The following is a 23,026-nucleotide window of genomic DNA, read 5'->3' as shown; positions in this document are numbered from 1 at the left end:
GCTGCTAACAGGACCACACTGCTAAAAGGACCATGCTGCTAACAAGACCCTGTTGCTAACAGAACCACATTGCTAACAGGACCACACTGCTAAAAGGAACATGCTGCTAACAGCACCATGCTGTAAGGACCTTGATTCTAACAGGACTAGGCTATCAACAGGACCAATGTTTTTATAACACTTTTTATTTTAATTGTTTTTTTAATTTTCATTCAACCTTTATTTAGACAGGTTAATCCTACGGAGCCTCGGGGACTCATTTACAGGAGAGACCTGATTATTGTTGTATATTGTTGTCTGTACTCTCTATAACAGTCTTGTGTGTTGTAGCTTATTGTGAAATTCAGACGATACAATGAACTATTGTTTGTAAAATATTTGTACCCCCTTGCTCTGACACGTTAAAACATCCGCCACCCCGAAGAGAGGTGTGTTGATCTGATCACTGGCCAGCAGCAGGTCTGCTCACCTGGAGAGGGTGGAGCATCAGCAGCGTAACCAAGCATTACCTCATGTGTTCATCCACATCTTTTGCAGTTTTACACCTGGGGACTCGTAGCGCTTCTTACTCTGTTGATACTTTGGGTATTCGTTTCATCGACCGAGCTGAACATGAATAAGGAGGAAGAAGGAGACAAAAAGGAGCCCAGCAAAGGCCAAGGAGAGGAGAAGGAAGGAAACGAAGAAGGCCTTGATTGGCTTCTTCCTAAAGAAGACTCAGAGATTTCCCCTGTGCCTATGGACAGCAACATCTCTCTGTCAAGGTAGCTAATTATTCTGACAAAGAAATGGAGTTTTAGTTCCATCTCGTCGGTCATTTGAAGTTAATGTCAAGTAGCTTGGTGTCATATTTCCTGTAAACAGGTGTCATCCCGTGAAGCCATCTTTGTTCACAAACTCGTCTGCCAACCCATTAACAAATACCATCGTGCATGCGTTTAAATGGTTTTAACCTTCTTTTTGCACCGTTCTGATCGCTGAGCGCCATATTTGTTTTGCTTACATTTCAGGCCTGCTGATGTTGACAACACGTACGGCTCCATGTTCACGAGGGACAAGGTGTTTAAAGCAGCCTCTCAGGGGGACAGAACACAGCTGAATGGCCTGCTTGAATACCTGCAAGTTAACGATAAGAGACTCACAAGCCCAGACTTTACAGGCAAGTGGAATGGAAGCCACTTTGTTGATCTTACAGGAGACAATGTGGAAAAAGTTCTGTCCAAAGAGGGAAAAGAATAAATGATGAATGGATTTATCTGCACATCTGTTAAGACATGTAATAAACACATTGTCTTAGAATATAAGGTGTTGTGATGTTTAAACTGTAAGATCTTAGTAAAACAACATTTTAATAATTATATTTCAGATGAAACTAATGGAAAAACGGCACTTTTAAAAGCTTTGTTGAACCTGAAAGATGGAAAAAACGACACAGTTGAATTCCTCCTTGACGCTGCAGAGAAAACAAAAGATTTAGAAAATCTGATCAATGCGTCTTATACAGACCCCTGCTATAAAGGTGAGCAACCAGACGGGTTATCATGACTGATTTCTACTTTTAATTAACTTTGCTTTTGTTTAAAAAAAAAAATGGATCCTAAAAGGTACAGAATGTATCAAACCTTTAAAAAATGGCTTGGGGTGAATACGTCTGACTGACAATAATTAAAAAATAAAAATCTGTTTCTCAACCTGACAATATGAAACCTGCCTCAGGTCAGACAGCCTTGCATGTTGCCATAGAAAGAAGGAGCTTTGATCACGTCAAGCTGTTGGTCCAGAAAGGAGCAGATGTGCAAGCAAAGGCCAACGGCACATTTTTCCAGCATAAATCAAGACTGGGCTTTTATTTTGGTGAGTAAATTAACACAAAATACACTTAACAAGATGCTTCTCTGTCCTGTCGTTGTGTGACGCTTCATAAGCATTCACAATATTGTGATCCATTTTTCTTCCACATGTTTTTCAACACAATTCTCGTCCCGCAGTTTTCAGCTATTTCAGCAAATCATAAATCAAAACTTTCAGCTCTTTCAGGACAATCCAGCTATGACAGTGTTGCAACTTTAGTTTATTTTTTTATTTTTTTATATTTAGCCTTTTCGGCCATTTTTTTCCTGATAGAAAATAATTTCAGCTCATTTTACATCCTTCAAATCTTTAGATGTGTTTACAACCTTTTACTGCTCCTTTCACATTTTGTTCTGGTTCAGCTTCTTTCAGCTTCCTTGTTCAAATTTAAAAAAAATAATTCCGCTAATTTCTGCTGTTTTGTGCTTCTTTTAGGTTATTTCTGCTAACTACAACATTTTTATGCTTCTTCTAACTTCTTTCTGCTAATTTCAGCTCGTTGTGCTCCTTTCAGCTTATTTCTGCAAGTTTCAGCTTCTACTATTTCAGCTATATAAACACACACGCACACATATAAATATGTTTTATGATAATTTTAGCTTTTTCAGCGAATTCCACATTTTTTGTGCTCGTTTCAACTTTTTTCAGCCTAATTCAGCAAAAATGTGCTTTCTCCACTTCCTACTGGTAATTTAAAATTTCTTTCTGCTTTTTCAGCTACTTTTCAGCTGTTTTATTTTGTTCATTTCTGCTTTTTCAGATAATTTCCACATTTTTGTGCTCATTTCTGCTTCTTTCAGCCTAATTGGGCAAACGTGTTCTTTCTGCTTTCTTCTGCTGGTTTAAGCTTGTTATATTTTTTCAGCTAGTTTTTAAGCATTTTTTGCTCATTTCAGTTGTTTTCAGATAAATCGAAGTATTTTTTTGTGTTAATCTTTGCTACTTTCAACCTAATTTACTTGTTTCTGGTAATTTCAGCTTGTTATGCTGCTTTCAGTTTTTTTCTGCTAGTTTCAGGTTTTTCCTGCTATTTCAGCTAGTTTTTAGCTGTTTTGTGCCAAATTTAGCTTTTTCAGCTAATTCCACATTTTTTAGCTCATTTCAGCTCCTTCCACTTCCTTCTGGTAGTTTAAGCTTCTTTCAAGCCTTTTCAGCTACCTTTCAGCAATTTCTTTTGCTAATTTCAGCTTTTAGCTAATTTCCTGTTTGTGCTCATTTCTGCTTTTTTAACCTAATTCAGCAAATATGTGTTCTTTCTGCTTTCTTCTGATAACTTAGGCTTTATTGTTCTTCCTTTCCAGCTACATTTCAGCATGTTTCTATCTAACTTCAGCTGTTTTTCAACAAGTTCTTCAGCAATCAGCATTCACACTACATTTTTGCAGGAAATGCAATTTTTCTAGTTATTTCTGATTTAGTCTAATCTCCGAACTTGTGTTTTGTTTTGTTTTTTTCAACAGGGGAGCTTCCTCTGTCACTGGCTGCCTGCACAAACCAGCCAGAAATCGTGTCGTTCCTCATGGACAACCCCTACAGACGAGCTGACGCCACAGACAAGGACTCGCTGGGAAACACGGTGCTGCACACTTTGGTGGTCATAGCTGATAACACAACAGAAAACACAGAAATAGCTGCAAGGATGTACGATGAGATTCTTCTTCAGTACCACAAGCTGGAGAAAAACCACCAAACTCTGCTGGAATCGGTTGAAAACAATGAAGGTCTGACCCCACTGAAATTAGCTGCCAAGCTCGGCAGGATCGGGGTAGGTTCTGCACCAATTCAAGCTAGCTGGGTAAAAATAACCAAAATGTTCAAGACAAAACGTCTGCCATTTCCTCTTCTGCAAGACAGAAGATTTGATGTGTAATTTCTCCAAGTTACCTGATCTCGTTTGGTGTCTTGCAGCTCTTCAGGCACGTGCTGAATCGAGAATTTGTGGACGAAGAGACGAGGCCGCTGTCGAGGAAGTTCACAGAATGGGTTTACGGGCCCGTTCACTCCTCCCTGTATGACATGAGCTCCATTGACACCAACGAAAACAACTCTGTGTTGGAGATTATCATCTTTGGGAGTGAAATACCCGTAAGAAATACACGTTTATGGTTTTCTGTTGTTTCACTAATTACTGTCGTTGATGTAAAATGTTTTTTGGAGAAGTTCAGTGTTTCAGGAGAAGACAATACACGTACAACATACACTAAATTGCCAAAAGTATTCGCTCACCTGCCTTGACTCACATATGAGCTTAAGTGACATCCCATTCCAGGACTCTGTGCAGACCAGTCAAGTTCATCCACACCAGACTCTGCATCCAGGTCTTTATGGGCCTTGCTTTGTGCACTGGTGCACAGTCATGTTGGAAGAGGAAGGGGCCAGCTCCAAACTGTTCCCACAAAGTTGGGTCCAAAATGTCTTGGTATGCTGAAGCAGTCAGAGTTCCTTTCACTGGAACTAAGGGACCAAGCCCAGCTCCTGAAAAACAACCCCCCTCCACCAAACTTTATACTTGGCACAATGCGGTCAGACAAGTACCGTTCTCCTGGCAACCACCAAACCCAGACTCGTTTATCAGAGAGAAACACGCCTCAACTGCTCTAGAGTCCAGAGGTGGTGTGCTCTACACCACTGCATCCGACGCTTTGCATTGCACTTGGTGATGCATGGCTTGGATGCAGCTGCTCGACCATGGAAACCCATTCCATGAAGCTCTCTGTGCACTGTTCTTGATCTAATCTGAAGGCCACATGAAGTTTGGAGGTCTGTAGTGACTGACTCTGCAGAAAGTTGGCGACCTCTTCACTCTATGCGCTTCAGCATCCGCTGACCCACTCCGTCAGTTTACATGGCCTACCACATCGTGGCTGAGTTGCTGTAATTCACAAACACTTCCATTTTCTTATAATACAGCTGACAGTTAACTGTGGAATATTTAGGAACGAGGAAATTTCACGACAGGTTTTGTTGCATGGGTGGCATCCTATCAGTTCCACACTGGAATTCATTGAGCTCCCGAGAGCGACTCATTCTTTCACAAATGTTTGTAAAAACAGTCTGCACGCCTAGATGCTTCATTTTATTCACCTGTGGCCATGGAAGTGATTGGAACACCTGATTCTGATCATTTGGATGGGTGAGCAAATACTTTTGGTAAGGTAGTGTACTTCGTACATGAAGCTGATTGTATACGGTGAACAAATACCTTCTGTTTTGTAAAATGAAAAGTACCTCCGTAGCCAAAGGCAGCACGTCTCAGAGGGACGTATGATTTCTACAAATTGTAAACAAGTGAAAAGAAACTGAATGTTTGAGTCGTGATGTTTCTTATTTCTTCTTCTTATATATAAATCATTCTTAACCTCAGTAAATAACTCACAACAAGACAACATTATACACAATCTCATGCAACATTGTGATATCTTGTGTTATCTCCTAATGCGCAGAGTTTGTGTTGTTATTGACTCTCAGCTACTACCACAACAAATTTTAACTCCATATCTTTAAAATTCACCGGGGTATAGACGTTTTTGTGCATGGTAAATTGATTAGCTGTGATAGCCTGTTGTAATTGATTACATATGTTAATCATTTGTAGATGTACAACTAATAATTACTTTCCAGTGGTTCATGAGATATTTTGCTAACTCTAATGATGGTTAAAAAAAAAAGAAATGAGGATATATTTTTTTTAATCCTATATTTACATCCTAATTAATCACTTTCCAATAAACCTATAAAATTAACCCTGACTGTTCAGATATCTCTGTTGAACAAAATATTTAAATCTAAATTATTAATTTTAATAAGCATAAAAAAGAGCATGTATGTAATTTTAAAGACTGATAACAGCACGAGTTAAAGGATGATGGTTTCAGCTCTAGGTGTCACGGTTGGATGAAGATGGATCCAGGAGATGCAAACTTAAAGAGTTTGAGTAAAAGTGAAAACTGAACTTTATTTACTGAACAAAACAAAGAAGGTGGCGTGGCAGCAGTTTCCTTACAACAAAAACATGAGAAGAACATGAATACGGACAGTCTTGTTCCATGGGCTCAACTTGGCCCTCTGGTCCACAGGTGTGTCTTCAGAGTCTTTCCACCGGGTGGGAGCTAGCCTCCGCGTCTTCTTGAAAACCTCTCAACCACATTTAAATTTAAAAATGATAGGACATTTATTAAAATGATGACACGTAAACCAAAGCTGTGGCACAACGAGGAGGTGCAGATGTTCCCGTGCTTGTTGACAGAATTCAGACGGAGATGGACCAAATGGACTCCATCTAGACGCTCTGACCGGCGGAGGCAAGGCGGCCTCGACTAGTCAGCAATATCTGTAGAAACGGTGGCAGAGGACGGTGAGATGTTTGGGACTTTATTTCACTTATTTGCCCGTTGCTGTCTTGTCTTGAATGGAAGTTTCAGGTGTCCGCTCTACAACAATGCCCTCCACATCCAAACGGCACACGAGTTCTATTGAACACCACCGAGCTCGTACAGACCTGACTCACCTGAGCGGCGTTAGGTGGCCTGGACGTGGTGTGTGGACACATAATGCTCCACTGAATGAAGGCTGAAGAGTTATGAGGACTGAGGCTCATGAATGTAGTGGAAACACCTGACGTGATGACAACTGGGGACAGGTGAGAGTGGGCGGGGCAGGACTGAGGAGCGACGACAAACGGTGGACAACATCTCACATGGAGGCGATGAACAAACTGAACACAAAGCAATGCAGAAACTAAACACCATTTAAAATAAGCTCCAGAACAGAAACAAAACACTGAAAACCATATTAGTTGTTGTGAAACTGTTACGCTGCTCAATGAAAGATGTAATTCTCTATGAGGCTTTTTTTTCATTCATTCATTCAACCTTTATTTAGACAGATAAGTCACATTGAGCCAAGAAGACTCATTTACAAGTGAGACCTGTTCAGACAGACAGAAAGTAGTGAAAGTGGACACATGTTGACGGGGCCGTATCCAGACTGAACTGATACAACAAACCAATAAAGAGTTACAGAAATATTTTTATTTAGACATATAAGTTGTGACTTTATGTTTTAGAATCGTCCCGAGATGCTCCAGATTGAACCTCTGCGCAGCCTTCTCCATGATAAATGGGAGAGGTTTGCTTACAAACTATTCCTGATGAATTTTGGGCTTTATTTGACGTACCTGACCATCTTCACCACTGTGGCTTTCTACAGGAAGCACGGACAGGTGAGGCAGAGAGGTGAATGTATAATAATCTGCTAACCTCCAAAGGACAACTGATGTGTTCCTTTTCACCCACAGCCTCCGTTTCCTGTAGAAAACAGTCCAACCGACCACCTCCGCTGTGCCGGTGAGATCATCAGCGTCCTCGGAGCAGTCCGGTTTCTATATAAGACGGTGAGACCAAAAAAAGAACAAATCCCACGGAAATAAGTCCAACGTGGCGGCGTTACCATGTCTGCTCTGTTCATCTTTAGATTATAATCTTCAAGAAAAATCCTCCAAACACAAGAGCTCTGTTCACTGACGGATTCAGTGAAATTCTGTTGTAAGTATTTATTAAATGCAGAGAAACTTCACAGCTGAGGTGCTTTGGTCAAAACTGTTGATGAGAATATTTTAGTGAGGTCAGAAATTAACCTCCAAAGATTTTTTTTTAGATTGCAAGCAAGATGGGTTTTTTTTTTACTATAAAATATTTAACAAAAAAAGGTACAAATATAGACAATTTGGGCTGTTTTAAACTATATGTGTTGAACTTTCTTGAAATTATTTTTTCTGTATCTCTGGTTTAAGGCAAAAACACGTAAATGCAAATTTGTAGGTTTTTGACAGTTTTAAGTCTCGTCAAATCCCTCGTTAGATATTTTGAAGTAAAACAGACAAGTTGAAACTGAATACTTGTATGATGTGTACAAAGGTTGGAGTTTCTGTGTTATCCATCCATCCATCCATTATCTTTACCTGCTTCTTCCTTCTCGGGTTACGTGGGGTCACTGGTGCCCATGTCCAGCTATCACTGTGTGAGAGGTGGGGGACACCCTGGACATGTCTCAAGTCCATCGCAGGGCCATTTCTGTGTTGTGAAAATCTGATTTAACAAGGAGAACAATGGAGATACAGAGGAGGATTAGCCTCCACGCCACACGTTGATGCTGGAGCACAGGATGCTCTCCACTGCACACCTGTAGAAGGAGGTGAGGACGATGCTGACTATGTTCCCATACAATGGTGACATTAGTTCTCTGCATTTAACCTATTGCACATGGGATACACCCAGGTGGAGCAGTGGGCAGCTAGCACCCGGGGAGCAATTAGGGATTAGGTGTCTTGCTCAGAGACACCACGGCTGGGGATCGAACCTGGGACTTTTGGGTACCGAGTCGGCTGCCCTGCCTCTGCCCCATCTCGGCCCCAACGTGACCCAGAATGATACAATACGACACGATGAGATAAGATACGATAATATAATTTAAAGTTTTGCTTTGTACAACAAGACTCTGGTAATAACTTCATCCATCCATCCATCCATTATCTTTACCCGCTTATTCCATTTTGGGTCACGGGGGTCGCTGGTGCCCATGTCCAGCAATCACTGTGCGAGGGGCGGGGTACACCCTGGACGGGTCGCAAGTCCATCACAGGGACACATGGAGACAAACGAGACAAACAACCATTCACACCTAGGGACAATTTAGAGTTACCAATCAGCCTAACATGCATGTTTTTGGTCTGTGGGAGGAAACCGGAGCACCCGGAGAAAACCCACGCATGCACGGAGAGAACATGCAAACTCCACCCAGAAAGGCCCCCGGACCGGGGTTTGAACCGGCAACCTTCTCGCTGAGAGGCAGCAGCTCTACCAGTTGCGCCACCGTGCTGCCCGTAATAACTTCAATAAAGAATAAAATAGATCCAACAGTATCGTCATGGAACAAAATAATAAATTATGTTTTTTTGTCAGTTTTTGTCATGATCCACGTTTTTCCAGTGTTGTGTTTTCTGTTTTAATGTTTATTTACGTTACATTTTTCTATGTGCTTTGTTCATTTCCTCTGTACTTTTCCTTGTCAGCCTTCACTTCTGGTGCAGTCGTCCTCCAATTCAAGAGTTGAGGGTTCAAATCCACCAGCAGTCACATGCCAAAGTGTCCCTGGACAAGACACTGAACCCCTCATTGCCTCTGATGTGTGTCCCATCAGTGTATGAATGTGATAAAGCTCTGATTAGTCTCTTTAGAATGATTTGATCAATTAGCTTTGTAGAGATCTAGTATAGAGCTGTATGAATGGGTAAATGAGGCACAGATTGTAGTGTAAAGTACTTTGAGTGTCTTGAAATAAGATAGAAAGGTGCTACATAAGTACAGTCCATTTACCTTCTTAAAATCTTCTACATTTTTCTTCAGGCTCTTTGTGTTTGTCTGGGCCTTACTCTACAAACCTTGATAGCTTCGTAGCAAAGTCTAAACAAGGAAGGAGGACGAGAGGACGAGCAATGACAGGTGTGAAGACAGAGCTGAGACAGGGTTGATGCTGGGAACTTGAAATGCTAAATTAAAAAAACAGAAAGCTGTGCTGAGTTGACTGATTCTAAAAGATACATTTATGCAAACCAGGAAACGATCAACAGTCTCTGTGGTAAAGGTTAAGCTACTTTTACTAAACTCTATGCTCCAACAAGCTTTTTATTTCGCTGCACAATTCTTCCTCTGGTGTTTTATTCTCTCGATAGCAACAACTGCTGTGTCAGCGTCCCCTGCATCTATGTCCATGCGTCAGAGGACTGCAGCAAGTGCAAAACATGTTGTAATGTTATAGTGAAATAGTCGCACCACAGCTGCACCATGCATGTTTTTGCCTGATACTTTAAAGAACACCTGTAAAATGTTTCTTTTCTCAACCTGTTTGCAGTTTTCTGCAGGCAGCCCTCCTCCTGATCTCTGTCTTTCTGTACTTCTGTGGGCTGAAGGAATATGTTGGGCTCCTGGTGCTGTCCCTAGCTCTTGCTTGGATGAATGTTTTGTATTACACAAGAGGATCCAGGCAGCTGGGGATTTACAACGTCATGATGCAAAGGGTAAGACCAGAGGTCAGAGAACGGTGGTCGATCAGAAACTGGTTGTTGTTCACAGTTTTTTTTTTTTTTGTCTCTTTAGATGATCCTGGGAGATTTGTTGCACTTTCTTTGTGTCTACGTCGTCTTGCTTTTTGGCTTTTCCGCTGGTAAAACTTTGATTATAAATCCAATCAACAATCTATAAAGAAGTGGGCTTTAAAGTTTACAGCTTCTGATTTTTTTTACCTCTGGTAGCTGTTGTCACTCTAATCGATGACTCACCTGTGGAGATGAAAAACGACTCTCTGGCACGACGAAGGAGCTTTGACGCTGAAACATTCAAGTGCAGGAAGCCAAGTTATAACGACATCCGTTTTACAACGCTGGAGTTGTTCAAGTTCACCATCGGGATGGGAGATCTGGAGTTCACTGACCACGTTCAGTACAAAGAAGTCTTCTGCATCCTGCTCATCTCGTACATTGCGCTCACCTACATCCTGATGCTCAATATGCTCATAGCCCTGATGGGAAACACGGTCGAAAAAATCTCAGGACAAAGTGAGACCATCTGGAACCTGCAGGTAGGAACACCCTCCCAGGATTAAATCAATCTTATACATCTAGGAGAATTAGGGAGTTCCAATGCAGAGTTGAGTTCTCTTATTAAAAGTTTTAGCTCTGTATCTGGTTGAACTGCTTGTAAATAAAAATGTAAATTACTGTATATGGCTCAGGAATCATATGCTGTGACATTTGGTAGTGGTACGTCATGTAAAAGAAAAAACAAACAACGGTTATCAGTGGGAGTTTGGTGAGAAATCCCAGCCCTGTTTGGAGCTCTGCAGCTCAGACTTCACAGCAGAAACATCATTTAAGGTTTAAACAGGCTGCAGAAAGTTAGACTTTACATGACTGAACTGCTGTTTGGATATCTTTTTCAGTTTTTACACAGTTTATGTTTTATGATTTTTCCTCTCACACAATGTTTAAATTAAAATCACACACTAATTTTTGAAATGTCTAAAAATTTAAAACCTTTGTATACAAACTTCTTACTCCCACAAGTTTTTCAGCTTCAAGACAAATTAGACAATAAAATGTAGAGTTTTTTGTCTTCTTTCCCCCGGCAGGTCTCTGATTGATATATGATTTATGGTTTTCGCTCAAATCTTTTCAGAATAAAAATAAAAACATTAAAGTTTCTATACTTCAGTTAGATTTAAGCTATTTTTTTAAACTTGAAGCAAAAGGTCTTTTTAACTTTTCATACTTACATAACCGGCCCAGACAACATCCCTGGAAAAGTGCTGAAGGAATGTGCTGATCAGCTCTGTGAGGTGCTGGCAGACATCTTTAACACCTCACTTACCCTGGAGACAGTTCCCACCTGCCTGAAGACTGCCACCATCATCCCAGTCCCAAAAAGCTCTACAGTGACTGGTCTGAATGACTATCGGCCAGTGGCCCTCACCCCGATAGTCGCTAAATGCTTCGAAAAACTGGTCATGACTCGCATCAAAACAACCACCAACATCAACGAGGACCCTCATCAGTATGCATACCGTGAGAACCGATCAACAGAGGATGCCGTCTCCTCTATGGTCCACACTGCGCTCAACCACCTGGAGCAGAAAAACTCTTACGTCCGTATGCTCTTTGTGGACTTCACATCTGCCTTCAACACCATGATCCCCCAAACCCTGATGGACAAACTATCCACACTAGGACTAAGTCCCTCCATTTGCAACTGGGTACTAGACTTTTTAACAAACAGCCCACAGTTAGTGAGGATCCACAACTTCTCCTCCTCCACCATAACCCTCAGCCCTGGCTCTCCTCAGGGATGTGTGTTGAGCCCCCTCCTGTTTACTCTGCTCACGTATGATTGTGCAGCTACCCATCCAGGCTGTCACATTGTAAAGTTTGCAGATGATACAGCGGTGGTGGGATGCATCACAAACAATGATGAGTCCAGCTACAGGCAGGAGGTGGAACACCTGGAGAGCTGGTGCAAAGAAAATAACCTTCACATCAATGTGAAGAAGACAAAGGAGATGATTGTGGACTTCAGAAGGAACAAAAACATCTACACCCCCCTGAATATAAGAGGATCTGCGGTGGAAGTGGTCTCCAGATACAAGTACTTGGGTGTACACATGAATGACAACCTCAGCTGGAGCAACAACACCACCAGCCTGATCAAGAAAGCTCATCAGAGACTCTACCTCCTCAGACGGCTGAGTCTGGGAAGCTCAGTCCTCACCTCCTTCTACAGGTGTGCAGTGGAGAGCATCCTGTGCTCCAGCTTCAACGTGTGGCATGGAGGCTGCACAGCTGCAGTAAGAAAAGCTTTGCAGAGAGTGGTGAAGGCTGCACAGAAGACTGTCGGAGTCAGTCTCTCCACCATCACAGACATCTACACCTCCAGATGCAGGAAGAGAGCCACCTGCATCATGAAGGACCCCACTCACCCAGCACACACACTTTTTGCCCCACTCCCCTCAGGAAGGAGGTTAAGGAGCATTAAGTGTAGAACCACTAGACTGAGGAACAGCTTCTACCCTGAAGCTGTTAGACTCATGAATCTCTAACTAGAATAATCACTGTGAAAAATCACATCATGTTGCTGCTGATCTGTTTCATGTTGCTGCTGATCTGTTTCAATGTTGATGTGTTCATGCGTGCTCATCTGCTCACACAGACATGCTCATGTTCCTACTGCTGTTCGACGTGATGTTTTTATGTTATTAGTGCTTAGTGTATTTTCTTAGTTCATATCTTAGATATTGTCATTGTTTTTGTTTTACATTTTATTGTTGGATGTAACTGGGACCCTGTGTACATAATTTTGTTCGCACCACATGTACCACATGAGGTGCAAATGACAATAAAAATCTCTGACTCTGACTAAAATCTAACTTATTTAGACTGAGTTCAAACAGAAAAACACCCTTGACAAAGATCATATGGAACATATATAAATTACTTTTACAATCCAATTTAATCCTGTCTTCAGAGAGCCTTCACAATTCTGGACCTGGAGAGGTCTCTTCCGAGCTGGCTGAGGCGTAAGCTGCAGTCCAGAGTGTCGGAGGTCATGTGCTTCGGAAGTGAGCGAGATAAGTGTCGAAGATTTGTCAGGTAAGGATAAAACATTGTGTATGACAGGCTGACATGTTGGCTGCATATGAAACATGACGCGTTTTAGTTCAATAACTGTACGATGTTGAGCTGTTTGTATTTTATTTAATGAGGCAAGACAGTTTGCTTCAATTCGATCAGAGCTGTCCAATCCTCGTCCTTGAGGGTCACTATCCAGCATTTTTCACTTGTTTTTCTGCTTCAACAGACCCAATTCAGTGTTTAAATCACCTCTTCAGGTTCTGCAGAAACCTATCACACGCTGAGTCGACTCTGGTGTGTTGGAGCAGAAAAACAGATAATGGCTCTCAAGGGCCAGGATGGGACACCCCTGAGTTAGATGGTGAAATAGTTGTAGTAGCGGTGGCCATCTTGGATTTTGAACCAATTTTTTAAAGGAAACTTTCTTACATCTAGATGTAACCGCACACCTAAATAGAAGTCATCATTTATTTTGCTAGTTATTATGCTCACAGATATGGCTAGACAGAGGTTATTTCCAATTCCTCCTCTTTGCTTTTCAGTGAGGGACAACAATTAACAAGTAATTTGAGACATATTTCATCATCTGGGGTTGTATTTTCTCAATTTTAGGATTCAAAAAGGAGCAGAAAGGGCTTCTTATTATTATTCTGTTACATTAATATGTCCTGAAATGTAAACATTAAAACTGAACAAGGGTGTGAGATGGCACAGGGCTTCCAACGAGACAAAGCTGCCTCGGTACCCTAAATGGACAACTCACTTTAATTACATAAAAATCTCTTTCTTGGTGTCTGAGGTGGAATTTATGTTTCAGTTGTTTAAAAATAACATTTTTCATTCCATAAATATTGTTGTGTTCAGTAAAGATAATGCAAAGACCCTACACTGATCTGACAGTGAAGACAGGAGATTAGTCAGACTAATACATAAATACCTTGATGTGGGACTTTTCTCCTCAGTGTGTTGTACTATAGGAAGCTCTAATGCCATGTGTTTTGTCTCATGAAGCTTTTCCAGAGTGACACATGATCAGAGACTCTTTAATTTATTCAGGGTGACTGAAATTAATTGGAAAAAATGGAAATCAGATCTTGGTGTAAAACTGAAGGAAGACCCTGCAAATCATCTAATGGAAGAACAGAATGACAATGGATCTTCAGGTAGGACATCAGTCTTTATATAAAGTTTTATCTCCATTACTGTTTCCTGTTGCTAATAAGCTAATGTTTAACCCTTTAGGGACTGTGTGGAACATAAATCAGTTTCTGGAGAGGATTCGGTCCAGACGACGCCAACAGCAGCACAGCCATGTTCTCTAGTTCCAAAGTTTTTTATGAAACATTTTTCTTGGATTTTTTTTTAAATAACCTGTACTGACTGTTCTCTTATAAAAATGGAGGACACTAATTTTTTATTACACATCCCTAGTTAGTTTCAGTTTCTACAAAAAAGTGTTCAAAACCACCATAAACCACTCAAGACCTCAATCTCAAACTCTGAATGAACAGCAAGACATCTGGAACAATGTCCTTTGAACAAATGACACCAAAGTCCAGATGTTTACTCATAGTACACAGCAGCATATTTGGATCAAACAATTCATCAATTATCTTTATCCACTTTTCCTTTCTGTTTCACGGGTTGCTGGAGCTCATGTCCAGCTGTCACAATGGGAGAGGCGGGATACACACTGGACCGTTGGAAATCAAATACACGGATGCATAGAAACAAATGAGACAAATAAACACTCTCACTCAGACCTATGACAATGTTGAGTTACCAAAGAACCTAGCATGCATGTAGCTATGGTAGAATGCTTAAAAAATACAGTACTACATATTTTATGCAAACAAAAACCAACACACAGAAGTCTAGAAAAACACATGAACAAGACAAGACTATAAAGTAAAGACAATAAATTCTTTAAGAACACACATGCGCACGCACACACGGTTCAATAGTGATCACAGGTTTGATGTTTCTTCAGATGTTGTTTAAGATTTGTCCAAAATATGTCAAATGTAAAAGAGTGGGCCAAGAATAGAGCCTTGTGGGACACCAACAAGGTAAGGGTAAAAAGTTTTAAACTAATCAACCCAAGCATGATGTTTTCTGTTCAACAGAAATTATTTTATCAAAAGAGAATTTATTTAGATAAGTAAAATAAAGAGTGTCATTTTAAATAAAAGGGCTTAGTTTATTTTTACTATTTATATAATCAAACACAGTTTTAAAAATATACTGAGCAAAACATATATTTTTGTGTGCTTCTCTCAACGAATTAAAAAAAACTTTTACGCTACTGTTCTCTTTGATACAATAATATAATAAATACTGAATATGATGAAGACTATCCAAATTTTTATATATTAAAAACTACCTTAGAAATATGCGAAAATCTATAAAATAGGGAAACCGCAACAGCATAACAGTATTCATACATTTTAACATTAGATTTTTTTCTTTCTAGACTAAAACAGTAAACAAATTTTGATTTCAAAATTTTAACTGATAAAATCCATGTTTGTAGTATTATAATGGTTTCGAGTGTCCAGTTTATGGTTATGGACCGCAGTTAAAAAAACAGTGCACTGTTGTTTTTAATTCAAACATGACAGTATTTGTCATTACTAAAGGTAAAAGGGACAAGCATATACAATGGCAGTAAAAATAACAATTAATTATAGTTAGATGTTTTTTTTTAACTTGATGTGTTTTTTTTGAATACTTAAAGTCTTAAAAAAGAGTGAAGCCATACAAATCACATTGAAGCATTTAAGAAAGTTATAATTTGTTGACATCATCCAGGTGTCCTTTAATAACCCAAGTAAGATTTATTCATGTTAAAATAAAGCAAAATATATACACAAGGACAAATAATTTTTATTTTTATTTTGTTTATGCTAAATTGTAGACCCTTCTGCATTAGTTTTTCCACACTGTTAGATAAACTGATCAGATTGTTTTTGTCAATCAATCAATCAATCAATCAATCAATCAATCAATCAATCAATCAATCAATCAATCAATCAATCAATCAATCAATCAATCAATCAATCAATCACTGTACCTTATGCTATCTGTCCAAAACAGGACTCTCTTTCTCATGACTCAGTGAGACTAAGCTGTATAAATAAAGGTTGAATGAATGAATGAAGGGGAAGGAGAAGATGAGCCTGTGATCGGAAAGTCGCAGGTTCAACTCCCGGTACCGTCTACATCAAAAAGTGTGTGGAAAAGGTGAAACACCACCCACACCTGTCTCCACCCTCATTTGCCCCACTCTGGGCCCCTGAGCAAGGCCCTTAACCCCCCACCATTTGCTCCCAAAAACAGGTCTCTCTTGAAAATGAGTTCTCGTGACTCATTGAGACTACCTGTATAAATAAAGGTTAAATGAACGAAAAAGGTAAATGAAAAGAATCAAATAAATAAATAAATAAATAAATAAATCTGTGGGACTTTTTGATCAGGCGCTCAGCAGCTGGGGGTCCTTTTCCTCTGCGCATGCTCAGTAAAATGTCGCTGCCGTAGCTAGACAGCAGCACGGAGCAGCAGCTACACGGAGGATGGTTTCTTCGTTTTCTTAAGGCTGTCAGTCTTATAACCTGACAAAATGAAGTTTTCCAAGTCATAGCTCGGTGAGGAGTAAGTACAATCTTCTTTAAAACGCGTCGCCTTGTGTTTTCCATCAATGAAAAGTTGAAGCCAAGCACTTGGCCTGGTCACAACAAGCACAAAGAAGCTGCTTATTGTGCTTGTTCACTCGAAGTAACCTTTCAGTCGATGTCATTTGACCATTTCTTATTTAAATTAACCGAAAATCGCTACTTTGTTGATCCCCCTGTTTATGTGTAGTTGCTGGAGTGGCCCAAAATCGTATTTAATACACCGACACCACTGTTAGCTAGCTATTTGAACGTACAACACATTATCCCTTCATGTAATGTGGTTAACGTGAGCTAGCTGCTCTCTGACTGTTAACACGTGATTATTTATGTGGTTAAACATGTTTGGGGGATCTAACGAAGGCTTTTATAGAGGATGACGTCATGAATGATTGACGGCAGAACGTTACAGTGGCCTCTGTTCAAAATGTCGCATCATGCATCTGTCAGATAAACAGATGATTTATTGATCCCAGAGGGAGATGAACAAGTCCAGTGGCATCATTGTACCATACAAACTCATCACATGGAGCGAACAGGTCAGTTTAATGTTAATTTTTCCCGTTCTGACTGTGTTCATGCTGCTGGGGGGCATTGCACATTATGGATGAGTGTTTCTGCTGAACATGATTACGTCAGCAGTCCGTCACCGAACACACGACTGTCTGGTGATCCTGCTGAGCAGAGGGTGATGGTCCAGGGTGGCCACAGCTCCTCCAGGGTCCAGCTCTTTACTCAGAACAGATTTAATCTTCCCCACCACCACACTTCTTCCTTGGGACCCGAATAACACTAGTGTTTCATGGGTTGTCTTTTTAATTTATCAATGGTATTTGTGTGTGTATATGTACACACACAACTACTTCAGTTTGGGTACTTGCCAGAGTAGTAATAAAATATTACACAATAAGTTTAGAAACGCAGTTTTTATTAAGAACGCATCAAACAGCTCATCTGTGTTTATCTTAAAATATCTCTTAAGAGATAAGAGAAAATTACATCAACGAGCATAAATATGGTGATGTACTCAAGCACAGGGGTGTTTTATGTGAGCTTGAGGCTGGTATCTGGGCTGATACCAGTATTCATTCAACCTTTATTTATACAGGTTAATCTCAATGAGCCTCGGGGACTCATTTACAAGAGAGACCTGATTTGGTATCAAAAGTATCGGTATCTATCGAGACACCATACACACGTTTTTAAGCTAAATCCAGAAGGTATTTCAAACATTCTGCCATAAATCTTCCAACTCAACCTTTTAAATGTGTCTGAGCAGGAGAAGTGAATAAGTGATGAATCATAGTGTGGAAATGGGTGATGAATTATTGTGTGCAGTGTGTTCTTCCAGCGAAGGAGATGAGAACTGAAATCACTTACAGGTTGAAATAAACAATGGTTCTTGTTGAGCACTGATTTTATCAGGACTGCTTTACTTTGCTGCACTGCAGCTTTAGGATACTTTTGTTGTGATCCGGAGCTTTAAAAACTGTTTTTGTTTAGAAAAGTGGATTTTATGACGCACTTTGAGGACATCTTTAATGTAGAGTCATGATCTCGAACACTTAAATCCACTGAACGTCTCCTTGTGTTGTGATAATGCAGCTTTTTACCGTCTCCACTGTGGCTCGTTACTGACTGCAGTGTGTACACAGCGAGCTTTTTACACCGTTATATCACTTTATTACAAGCTGCCATTTGCAAAAGGTCAGCGTGAGCAGGATGTGAAAGTCTGTTCTAGCAAAGCCATTTCACACTAAATGTAAGTGGCTGATTTGTACTTTCTCTGTTTGCTCCCAGTATGAGGAGAGGAGCCTGTCCATGCAGCAGTAGTGGTAAAGTGACATGCTGGCTTGTTTGCCAGCATCAGGTGACCTTACCTTCCGATTTCTTCCTCGCACGCAGATGAACACTGGACTTCAAAAATGTAAGTACTTTTTAATCATCCGTCGCTATAAAAGGCAAATGTGTGTCTGTTAGCAAAATGTTTCGTTAACCACTGGACAGATTTTAACGAAACCCTCAAAAATGACTCGCTGGATGAAAATCTACAACTTATTTACTTTGAGTCAGCCCAATTTAAAATGGACGCCACAGCTGATGGACCTTAGTACCACAAGAATGTTTAAAACAGTCATTCTCACAGATCGTAAGCTCAGGTTTGGTGTGGTAGTAGCTGAGAGTCATCCTATTTACATACCTCGAGCTCTGCAGATCGCACTAAATCTGTTTCAAGCTTTGTCAGGAGTTATTCATTCCATCGAGGATTGTTATTTTTCATTTTTCTTCTACTTTAGTTTTTTTTTTTTTTTACTTTTTATGGTCATGTTGGTGTCCATAAGGGTTTAGAAAATAAGCGATTTTGTAATACAGACTGGGGCTTTCATTCAATGTTTGTAATTTTATTGATATAAAAATCTCCACGAGCTGCGTTATAAAACCTGGAACATTCAAGAACCATGAGTAAATTAGAAAAGAAATGTATCGGCTAAACGTGTAACTTAAATTTTATTTAGTTGTAAAATGAAGGTGATGGCTTTTTGAGGTTGTCTTGAATTTGGTGTAAAATATCAGTAAAGGCTAAATGGAGTTTCATTCTCTTCTTATCATCGTGTGTAGCTTTAAGTCAGATTTCGGGGTGTTATGTTGTACTAGGCTGTCTGATCTCAGTCGGTGTTCTTTGCTGTGGTGGTCTAATTTTGTCCACCTTTCAGGGGAAACCACACAGAAGATGAGATCTGCAATCTATCCAACCCCAGCCGAGTTGGATGCCTATGCTAAGAAAGTTGCCAACAAACCTTTGAGCATCCAGATCTTCCCTAACAGTATCAAAGTACCTCAGAGGAAGCACATTCGTCGCACAGTCAACGGGCTTGACACGTCCCTGTCCAGCCAACGTCACAGTCCTTACGCTTCTCAGGTCACCACCAGAGGAGGCCTGCTGGCCGTCCTCCGTGCACCAATCAAAGGCTTTGTCAAAGAATCACACAACAGTCGCACTCGACAACAACAAAAGGCAGCCATGAACCCTCAAACTGGGCCGTACGCTGCTCAAAGCACTTTAAATCTTCCTCACCCTGCTCCTCATTTACCTGGTCCCTCTCAGCCCGCTGCCCAGAAGCAGGGAATGGTTCACACACGGGCAATACCACATCAAAGTATGACTCATCCGATGGCTTTACAGCAGCACCACCCACAGGCTTTACAGCAGAGGAACATGGCTCATCCTGAAGCACTGCAGCGACAGCAGAGCATGTCCCAGGTTCAGGCTGCACAGCAACAAAGACTGGCTCACCCCCAAGCTCTACCGAGGCAGCAGAGTGCGCCTCACAGCCAGGCTTTACAGCAGCAGCAGGGCCAGTCTTGTTCATCAGTCATGCCACAGCAGCATCTTTCTCATGTGCAGACACTGAAACATCAGACAGCTCCTCCACAAGCTGCACACACTCAGCAGGGAGTGACTCAGGATCTGCGCCACCTTTCTGATGGAGCGCCGCACCAGAGCTTGCAACACACCCAGGGGCTAGTGGGCTCACAGGCTCTTCCCCATGCAGTGCCTACAGGCCCTGCTGCCATGTCCAACAGCCTCCAGCAACCCCCAGCAGGACAGTATGGGTCACGGAAGCTGCCAGATGTGGACGCCCCTCCAAATGTAACCGTATCTACCTCCACCATACCGCTGTCCATGGCGGCTAGTTTGCACCAGAACCGTCCTGGTGACCTGAGCATCATTGTGCACCAGATCAACCAGTTGTGCCAGGCTCGGGCTGGCATGGGCACCACATCTGTCTGTGAGGGCCAGATTGCAAACCCCAGCCCCATTAGCCGCAACTTGTTGATCAACGCCAGCTCAAGAGTGTCTTCTCAGCACTCTGCTTTGGGCAACGGCTCCAGCTGCCTCATGGTGGGACATCTGGATAAGGCTGCTGCGCAGACGCCCTGTGGTACGCTCCATTCGCAGACCAGTACAGCCACTCCTAACAATACGGCTGCCCTTTACACAGACAGTGAGAAGATACAACTGCAGCAGCAGCAGCTTCAGCACCATTTACAGAAACAGCAGCAGCAGCAACATTTACAGCAGCTGCAGCAGCTGCAGCAACAGCGCTCCTGGGCCCAGCATCAACTAGCTCACATGCAGCAGCCCCCCGAAGGAGTTCACCCCTGCAAAAACCCAAGAATGGAGCCTCCAGCTGAATGTGTTTTTCCATCTCAAAACCTCAGCTACACCCACAAGCTGGCCAGCAGCGGACATGGCTTCCCTCTTAAACATCCCGCTGAGAAAACACATTCTTCCTCCCCCGTGAACTGCCCGACAGGATCGATGCCTTTTGTTAACGGGCACTACATGCAGCCACCATGGAGTGGCATCCCAACCACAGCTGGTAACAACGGAGCTGGTCCTCAGGACCTCCCAGTGGCCTATCAGGGAGGACAGGCTGCGGCCTCCACAAACCGCACCCCAGGAGCAAAATACAAGCCAGGGAAAGAAGGACCCACTGGCCAGTCGAAGCTGATGCAGCGGGTGGATTTCTTAAATGAGGACTTCCACCTGCCCGGCTTACAGGATCAGAACATGGATGTGATCCAAAAGATGCACAGGTCTGCTATGGGCCAAGTTAAGGAGCCCGGCACCAGTGGAAGCGTCCACACCCATCACCCAGGCTACCATTAGTGTGCGTTTGTTCCTCGTCTTTAATTAGCACTTTCAGTTTCTGTGTTTTTGTTCTTTACAGTTTTGATCAGGTAGATAGATTTGATTGCTTCAGAGCTTAATTTGATCCGGTGAGGGATTGATGGTCCACCTCTGGGCGGGTGACAGCCGGGATGCGGTCTAGCTCCTCCTGCTGACCCTAAACGGGATGAAGCTGATTTGGGGGGAAAGAAACTGATGAGCTTAATTTGGAAACCCACAAGACTGTGATGTTTTCTAGTATTCCTCAGGTGTGAAGCGATGCTGTACCTTTGTTTCAAAATGAAGAGTTGATTTCTTTTCATCACTGGCACAGACGTGCTGCTCTTTGTGTCCAAACTAGTTTTTATTTGCAGCTCGGTGTGCGTTTGCCTCACTACTGTCACAATGCTTTCCTTAGGTTCATGACTTTTATCAGCATTTGTGGCCTTACAACTACCTTTGTGCAAACTTTAGGACGTCCTCGTGTTTCGTTGCAGGTTGTGGTCCAGTTGAACGAGGAGCTTCCATATTTATGCAATCAATGAGTCTAAGCTTCTGGACTGAGGAGCTGACCCGGCTGAGGGTGAGCCCGGACTCAAACTTCACCTGTGGTCTTGGTTCCGTGTTGCTCTGCGGGTGAATACCCTCCACATCTGAGGAACGCGTAGTTTTAAAATACCCTCTTTGCTAAATCTTTCAAGAATTGCTTTTAAGTAGACCTTTTACTATATTTTCTGTTTTGTCGTCGATTTTGTAGTTTGCCCTACTTGAATTGTGAGGAACGATTTGTAAAAGGTTTGCATTTGGCACAAGGAGCAGAAACAACCCTACTGGCCCATATTTATAGTCAATGTGAATCAGAAGGCGTCTAGTTGTTGGAACGGTGTGTGTTTGTGTGTGAGCAGCAAACTCATGGCAGGGAGAACGCTTCATTTCCTCTTCCAACGAATTTCATCACCACTTTACTGCTGTAGCTGATGTGATGTTTGAACTGTGGCTTTCTGTGACCTCATCTGGCACCACTGGTGCCATCCATATGGAAAACATCTATTCCAGGAAATTATTTTGGTAGACGTATATCTAGCATGAATTGTTGGACCCATCGCCTTCATTTATCCGTTATTCTTCAGGTTAATTTTGTCCGAGAGCTGGTTTTTATTCAAGCCTTCTGGGGAACAGAAGCCTTAAATGCCACGTTCTGTTCTACTCGATACTTCTACTGTGCAACTGAGCTGCTTTGTCAAGATCCCAACTTTAAATCAGCCTTTTATTGTGAAAGAGAGCGCTTGCTTCCCTTCTGAGCTTTGGTTTGTCTCACGGGGTTCTTCGGCAGTGTCCAGATGTGTCCAGATGTGAGAATGGATGGAGTTCTTGTAATACCACTTCACCCACCCTGCTGTCCTAAATGTTGCGTAGATGTCAACGATTTTAAATGTTTTTAAAAGTAAAATCTTAGTGTTTTAATGAATAGGTCTTTAGAACAGGGCTGTAGCAGTTACTTTAAAATATTTGATTTTTGGTTTATTTCACGAACATCCTGATGTAGTTATTTTTAAGTTATTGTTTGTTTTATTTGTGGAACTTTGCCTCCAGAAGCCATAGGTGTGTGTGTTCACTTCAGGCGCCGCGGGCGTGTGTTCACTTCAGGCGCCG

At 41.7% G+C, this 23,026-nt stretch overlaps 2 protein-coding genes across 3 annotated transcripts; both read left to right on the top strand.

Moving 5' to 3' along the window:
* Window positions 1-526: 526 nt before the first annotated feature.
* LOC119411388 (transient receptor potential cation channel subfamily V member 1-like) lies at window positions 527-14,349 on the top strand. The gene is made up of 15 exons (XM_037678332.1): window positions 527-764; window positions 1,011-1,159; window positions 1,367-1,519; window positions 1,717-1,854; window positions 3,312-3,616; window positions 3,760-3,936; window positions 6,917-7,072; window positions 7,148-7,243; window positions 7,324-7,394; window positions 9,760-9,925; window positions 10,005-10,071; window positions 10,160-10,485; window positions 12,921-13,045; window positions 14,084-14,190; window positions 14,270-14,349. Exons 1-15 carry the CDS (start codon window positions 613-615, stop codon window positions 14,347-14,349), a joined length of 2,268 nt encoding a protein of 755 aa, XP_037534260.1. The 5' UTR covers window positions 527-612.
* Window positions 14,350-16,580: 2,231 nt separating this feature from the next.
* LOC119411387 (protein FAM222B) lies at window positions 16,581-21,696 on the top strand. 2 transcript variants are annotated; one of them, XM_037678331.1, is made up of 3 exons: window positions 16,581-16,671; window positions 18,499-18,625; window positions 19,413-21,696. In XM_037678331.1, the coding sequence occupies exons 2-3, from the start codon at window positions 18,544-18,546 to the stop codon at window positions 21,371-21,373; spliced, it is 2,043 nt and encodes a 680-aa protein (XP_037534259.1). In that variant the 5' UTR covers window positions 16,581-16,671; window positions 18,499-18,543; the 3' UTR covers window positions 21,374-21,696. The 2 variants fall into 2 exon arrangements, with proteins under 2 accessions (XP_037534259.1, XP_037534258.1); XM_037678330.1 differs by having other exon boundaries at window positions 16,581-16,678.
* The last annotated feature ends 1,330 nt before the right edge of the window (window positions 21,697-23,026 follow it).

This window comes from Nematolebias whitei, chromosome 6, assembly GCF_014905685.2.
Source record: "Nematolebias whitei isolate Nwh7 chromosome 6, NemWhi1, whole genome shotgun sequence".
Classification (NCBI taxonomy): domain Eukaryota; kingdom Metazoa; phylum Chordata; class Actinopteri; order Cyprinodontiformes; family Rivulidae; genus Nematolebias; species Nematolebias whitei.
Note: the sequence above shows the minus strand (reverse complement) of the source record. Positions and strands in the feature narration are given on the sequence as shown.